This window comes from Micromys minutus, assembly GCF_963924665.1.
Source record: "Micromys minutus genome assembly, chromosome: X".
Classification (NCBI taxonomy): domain Eukaryota; kingdom Metazoa; phylum Chordata; class Mammalia; order Rodentia; family Muridae; genus Micromys; species Micromys minutus.
The window spans coordinates 26,944,498-26,951,806 of record NC_137970.1 but is presented as its reverse complement, the minus strand read 5'-3'; the positions used below and the strand labels follow the sequence as shown (position 1 = coordinate 26,951,806).

Here is a 7,309-nt window from a genome sequence, read left to right as displayed (position 1 = left end):
TAAGGACACTGAAGTCATTCATGAAGACTCTGCTTCCTAACTTAGTCATTTCCTGAATATCTCACCTCTTAATAGAGCACAACTGGGATTGGATTTCTGTCTACAGATTTCTGAAGGACACAGACCTTGAGACCATAGCAGATGATGGAGGAAAATGTGCTAATTTTATTATTTTCATTCAGGGTATTGCTTTTTCACCTGTCTTGTATATTTTCTATTATTATTATTATTACTATTATTACTGATGTGTATATATGCATATGTCACAGAATGAGGGTACAGGTTGGAGTACAAGTTTGTGGAGCTTGTTGTCTCCTTCCACTTCTACAAGGAACCATGGATTGAACGCAGGCTGCCACGCTTGCTCAGAAGGCTCCTTTGGGGAAAGCCACCTCACCCACTCTAGACTTATTTTTAAAAGGAGTCTAGTGTGTTAAATGATTACTTAAGTCTTTTCTGGCCCCATAAAATTGTCTGAGGCTTACTTCTTTTCCTTTGCCCTTCTGCAAATGTCTGCAATGTTTCTTTTTTAATGGAGACATCTAATAGTAGGGTATAAATTAAATCACCAAGGGAGAAGCTGTCTTAGGGGAAAATTGCTATAAACATATCACCCATTATTAACAAGTGAAACAGAAAAATGTCTCTGGAAGGCTTTAGTTGGAGTCTTAAGTTTACCACTTAGGAGCCACGTGAGTTTAACATTTCTTAGTTTCTCCATAGGTAAATTGAGACAACCCACTTCACATCATTCTTATACGGATGGTCTCCAAAGTAGGCCTATGGAGCACCTTGCAGGTTACAAGGAGCAACAAGTCTCTAAGTGCAAAGAACGAACTGTGAACAAGGCTTAGGAAGCAGGAATGTCATGGAGGTAAGGGCCAGTTTCAAGGGGACTCATAAAAAGTCACGTGGCTTTCTATTAGCACCAGTTTTTTTTTTTTTTTTCAAGCTCTGCACCACTGTGTGTCCACAGGAATGTCTATTCCATACTTTGTTATGCCTGGCCCAGAAAGGAGAAATTTGAAACCCATCATTCTATGAGTCATAAAACCAGAACCACTACATATTTTGGAAGGAGAATTTTGTATAAGAATTAGGTATTATGGATGGAAGAGGGGCTGGGAAATCAAAGGAGGTATGAGCTGAGGGGTCAGGAAAAGGTCACCCACCAGCCCTGGCTAAGGCGGTTGAGTCAGACATTCCAAGGAACTCTGGAGCAGGTCTGGTGACTGAAGTCAGGCCAAGGATTGGGGGTTGGGTTGGGCTGGTGAAGTTGTTCTCAGAAGTTGTGGCTCTCTGTGGCCATGGCCCTGGTAAGCTTACAGAGAAATATCTAATGGTGAGCTCAGAGTTGCTTGGTGGTGGGCAGGAGTTAGAGTGCAGGATGGGGAGGTGAGGACTGGGAGGAGCAAGCATAGGCTGCGGTCACTTCTGCCAATGTGTTTCACCTTCTCTAATAGCTATGCCTTGGAGAGTAATGAGCTGCCCTCCCTGTGCTCCCAGCCTTTGTGTAATCTCATCTTGTTCCTACTTGAACTCAGAACTGTAGAGGAAATGGGACTCGAGTAAAGTTCACTCCTGGCAGGAAAAGTGGGTGACAAACAATCCACCACAGTGTTGGAAAGCACTTCCAGAGCACGCACTGGCTGACTAATGAGGTCGTTCATCATTCTACATGTGAGGAGCCAAGACCCTCACTTCATAAAATAGAGCACTGGAGTCTCAGAGGCAGTTCACTTCCCAACCTTGCAAAGCTGAAATCAGTCTCCAAAGGCAGGCACTCTGAGTGGCCATAATAGTTCTCAGAGTCCCATCACAAGCCCCTTCTTCCCATCCCTCTTTTACCTATTATCCTTCCCTTTGACATTTATGCTTATCTTCTTTCTGAATAACACTGCACAAAATAAAAGACATTGACAGGTTTATCTTTACATTCTACAAGCATTTTATTTTAAATTTAATTTTATCTTATGTGTGTGTGTGTGTGTGTGTGTGTGTGTGTGTGTGTTTGTCTGTATATTTTGCCTACATATGTGTCTGTACCACTTGCATACTTGTCCTAAAGGAGGCCCGAAGAGGGCTTTGGATCTCCTGGAAATGGAGTACGGACAGCTGTGAGCCACCATGTAGGTACTGGGAATTGAACCTTGGTCCTTTGGAAGAACAGCCAGTGCTTTAACTGCTGAGTTATCTCTTTAGTCCCCACATCCTTTTTATTTTAAGGCTTGACAGGCAAATAGCTTTGTCCTATTTATAGCTAGGCAAGCTTAGCTATTAGTAATTTTCCTCCTCCAAGCTTCTAGTTTAGGTAGGTGGTTCACATAGCATTGTTTGAGAGTGTATATGGCAGGTGAATAGTTGTCTAGCTGACTTGAACAAGAGTCTAAAGCTTTCTGTTTATCTATACTTGGGCCTAAGCTAGTTCAAGGCACTTTTGATTTTTTTTTTCTTACTCTAGAAGCAAGTCACTCTTCTGTAAAAGACATAGAAACCTAAATCTATCCTAGAATGTGTTCTTTCTGAGTGATCAAAAATCTTAAGTAAGACTCTTCCAGACAAATATGGTCACTCAAAAAAACAAAACAAAACAAAACAAAAACAAACAAACAAAACAAAAAAACTGCTTCAGGTTCTCAGCACCTTCTGCAGCTAGTTGCTCCCAACCAGTTATTTTGATGGTGATGGGCATCTTATGGGGATGAACACTATGGTGAACCACAGCCATGGAGGTACTGATGGCAAGGCTAAATCTGCTCTGTTGAGACACCCAGAGACTGGCTTTTTGCCTAAGACTCAGGTCACAAGAGGATATTTTCACTTTCAACAAGAAGTCACAGTGTGTTTTTCAATGGAAAATGATCCTTTTCCTCATGACTTGTTAAAGATGGCCATACATGCAGAAAGAACCTCAGGAAGGAATTTGCTGCAGTGAGATTTCAACAACTGAAAAAAGGTAAGGCTCTTTCTATGTGTTTCTTCATTCTGTATGGATGGCAAGTAACAACTTGTTCTTTCACAGAAATGATGACTAGAGAGCTTAGCTTTGTGGACTTTCCCATAAAAACTTCATGTCCCAAATTTCACTATTGGTGGATGTCTTAGTCAGGGTTTTTATTCCTGCACAAAACATCATGACCAAGAATCAAATTGGGAAGGAAATGGTTTATTTATTTTATACTTCCACAATGCTGTTCATCACCAAAGGAAGTCAGAACTCAAGCAGGTCAGGAAGCAGGAGCCGATGCAGAGGACATGGAGGGAAGTTATTTACTGTCTTGCTTCCCCTGGCTTGTTCAGCCTGATTTTTTATAACCCAGGTCTTCCAGCACAGGGATGGCACCACCCACAATGGGCCCTCCCCGCTTTTTCACTAGTTGAGAAAATGCCTTACAGCTGTATCCCATGGAGGAATTTCCACATTCATGTATGCATGTATTTATGGATGTAAAATTTCTGACCCCTGCCTCTGAACCCCAGAAAACATCTTACAACAAAAATGTCACCTCTAGGCCTCCCCTAAAAGTTCTCAGGACAGTGGCTCCAATCAATCAGTTGACACCGAAGACCCACGGCTCATGCCTGTCCGTGGCTGCTCAGCTTTGAACTCAGTCCTTCTTATGTCAATGAGAAAAAGTTTTCTGGCCCTATGCATATAGCAACACTGTCCCCCACTGGGTTTCCAGTAAAGCCACTAACACACACAGACAGGTCTGTTGTCCTTTACTATACTCTCTACAGCTGCATGACTAGGAGGGCATCAAGATTTACCCCCCCCCAAAAAATAGCCAATCTGCATAACTGTTGTAGGGCTTTGTAAATTAACCCTAAGACATGGGGACTCTTTTGAGGATGGGAGTGGATATTGGAAGAGCTTATAATTCACATTTTCCAGACCTCTAATGTAATTAAAAAACTCTTAGTTTCTCTTCCCTCTTTTCTCTCCAATTTCTTCAGAGAAAGGAGGGATTCAGACTCTAAACCAAAATGCTTGGGTTTTAAATCAGACAACTTTGTCATGGCAGAAACCAAGTCCCAGCTGCCATCGCTGATTATGTTTAGAGTTTACTACTAAACCCTTTGTGGCTCAAGGCCAACAGAACGTCTTCCCATGTGATCACGACAGCTCCCAAGACTCCCCTCCCACTCCTGGCTTTTGGTATTTCAAGAGAGTGGAGGATGAGGAGGCAGAATTCTGACAATCACAGGGAAAAAGGCAGCCTTTGTTTTGACACCCCTGGGGACAGGAATAAAAGACCCCAGAGGCTAAGCAAAGCCCACACCCTTCAGCAAGCCAAAGGGAAAAATTCCCAGGGTCAGGAATAGCTCTAATATGGTTGAGATAATCCTTCATCTTTCCTTAGAGTAAAAAGAGAAAGTCCCTGGAGAAACTAACCACTAAGGGGGCCTACCCACAAATGACTGGGGCTTGGCTGGCATTGGCCAGCTCAGGGATGACATCACAGTTTGCCTTTTTTGACCCAACAAAGGCCAAGAGGACTGAAAAGGCTGGGCCCTGGCTGAGGCACCCTCAGAGGGAGAACATTTCACCGAAGGATACCACTTCCTAGACTGCTCCTCCAGTGAGGAGGCAGAACCCTCTCCTATCCCGTACAAGAAGATCAAGCAAAGGAATCAATCCACTGTTGTCTAACCATGAGCAAGGAAGTGACTCAATGGCCCAAGGTGAACGTTTCTGCCTACATCCACTTTTTACAGCAGTTTAGAAACAAAATCAAGGAACAACAGCCAAACGCTTACCTTTGCTTCGTAGACTTCTCAAGGCAGTGTTCAGCAAAATGGAGATCCATCTCGAAGCATGAGAAGGCCAAGTATGAAGCCCTAGCTAGGCTTGATAGAGCCCGGTACAAGAAAGAAATGATGAATTTCCGGGGGAAGAGAAGAAAGAGAAGGAAGAGGGACCCCAATGCACCCCGGAAACCCCCATCCTCTTTCCTGCTCTTCGCCAAGGACAACTATGGCCGGTTAAAAGAAGGAAACCCAGACTGGTCAGTGGTGGAGGTGGCTAAGGCTGCCGGGAAGATGTGGTCTCGAATGAAAAAGGTCCACAAAACACCATATGAGAAGGCGGCTGCGCTTATGCGGGCAAAGTATTTCCAGCAACGGGAGGCCTACCTCAAACAATGTCAAGGCAAGAAGAAGAACTTCCGGGGACTGACAAAGTCCAGTTCAAAATAATAAAGCCTCATTCAACTGGCTTTCTGGCCCTGGTGTCCTGTGTGGATAGACTTCTCTCTCGAGCGGTATGTTATGCAAGTGAGGCGTTTCATTGAGGTCTAGCCTTGGGAAGGCTGACTTTCAGAGAGGTAGCTCTAAGAGGGAACTAACTGGCACAGGACCCAAATGGCCTAGGTTGCCCTCGGGGAGCCAGCCACAGAGCTGCTCTTTGGACCAAAGTGTAGTGATAAGCTCAGAGGTTTCTTATACAATTCCTAGCTCCTGATGAGGCTTGGCATCTCACAGGAATGTGGCCGGACTGAGAGGGCACTGTGCTCTCTGGGCAGGCAGACATTTTGATTGTGATTACAACTCTGGGTTCAGAATCAAGTTGTTTGGGTTGCCACACACCAGGACCATGTGACAGGAGTTTTGAGATACTTCTGCCTGGTGTGAGAACCTGACGACAGAGAAGGTTATGACATAAAACAGAGCAGCCGGAGTGGTGGTGAATGAGAAACATGGGAGTGGGGGGTTGAGGCCACCCAACAAGTTCTCATGTTAGTGAAATACCAACTCTCCCTTGCTGTACAGCTAGTACACCAGCTTGCTTCTGCTTCCCATTTGACCTCTCAGGAGACACCCTCATTTTCTGCTTCAGTGAAAGACGGAGACCATCAGACTTAAGTTCTCTCTTTTCTGTCAAAAACGGGTACAGCACCTGCTTTATACATTATCCTAGTGAGTAGACCTGGCCGCACAGTTCTGAATAATTAATAGGCAGTATTGCTTCTAGCCAATAGTAATCTACCCTGCTAGTCAACTTGAGGACATGCCTGCCAGCTTGGTCTGCTGTATAGATAGTAGGTTGTCCTCTTCCTGAACCCCCATCCAGACTAAGCCACAGTAGAAACTGTGTCAACTGCTTGTCACAATGGCTTTTACCTTATTAGGCCTGTGGTTGTGTGAACGGATGCATGTGTGTTCACATGAGCATGGAGGGCAAAGGTCAGCATCTCTGGTGGCTACTCCTTCCCCCATATGCCTAATCTCTTAGACACAAGGACCTTCATACTTGCCTCGGTGTTGCTGATTCAGGTAGGTTAAGTGAACAGTAACCAGGAGAGACCCTCTGTGCCTCTGCCTCACCAGTGCCAATTTTCATTTGTTTGTACGTGTTTCACTTTAGAAAAATGATTTATTTAACATATATAGTTATGTATAAAGACATTTATATATATGAATATATGTTTATATATCTATATATATCTATATTTATGACATATATTTTTATATAAACATATTTATACAGTATGTAATATATAAATATTATATATTTCTAAAAACACATTATAATATATATTTTATATATTATATATGATGTTTATGTATGTAAATGTCTATTATAAAGTACATGCTATATTATATATCAATACATACATCATATTTATTATACATTACATATTATATAAAATACATATTATATCATATTTTTATCACATATCATATCACATATCAATCATGTATCATATATTATATATTGAATATAATGTATTGTGCATTGGTTATGGTGTATTCTTTATGAGATATCATGCATTGTATATAATCATATATCATACATCAAATATCACACATCGCACATCATACCTCATATATTAACATCATGCATCATACGTCACACATCACATATCACACATCATACATCATCATACCTCACACATAACACATCACACATCATCACAGGTCACACTTCACACGTCATATGTCACACGTCACATATCATCATCACACACCACACATCATACTTCACTCGTCGCATCATCACACATCATCACACATCACATATCATCATACATAACACATCAACATACATCACAATTCATCATACATCACATATCACACATCATCCCACATCATCCTACATCATCCCACATCATCCCACATCACACATCATCAAACGTCATCTCACATCATCATATATCACACATTATTACACACCCTCACACATCATCACACATCACACATCATTACATATCACACATATCATGTCACACATCATACCACATCAACCCACATCATCCCACATCTACCCATATGATCACACATCATCACACATCGCACATCATCACAC

At 42.4% G+C, this 7,309-nt stretch overlaps 1 protein-coding gene across 1 annotated transcript; it reads left to right on the top strand.

Annotated features, from left to right (window-relative positions):
- Nucleotides 1-4,656: 4,656 nt before the first annotated feature.
- Nucleotides 4,657-5,199, top strand: LOC308414837 (high mobility group protein B4-like; the record flags this gene model as incomplete). Its single annotated transcript, XM_080910049.1, has 1 exon — nucleotides 4,657-5,199. One exon carries the CDS (start codon nucleotides 4,657-4,659, stop codon nucleotides 5,197-5,199), a length of 543 nt encoding a protein of 180 aa, XP_080766175.1.
- Between the last annotated feature and the right edge of the window lie 2,110 nt (nucleotides 5,200-7,309).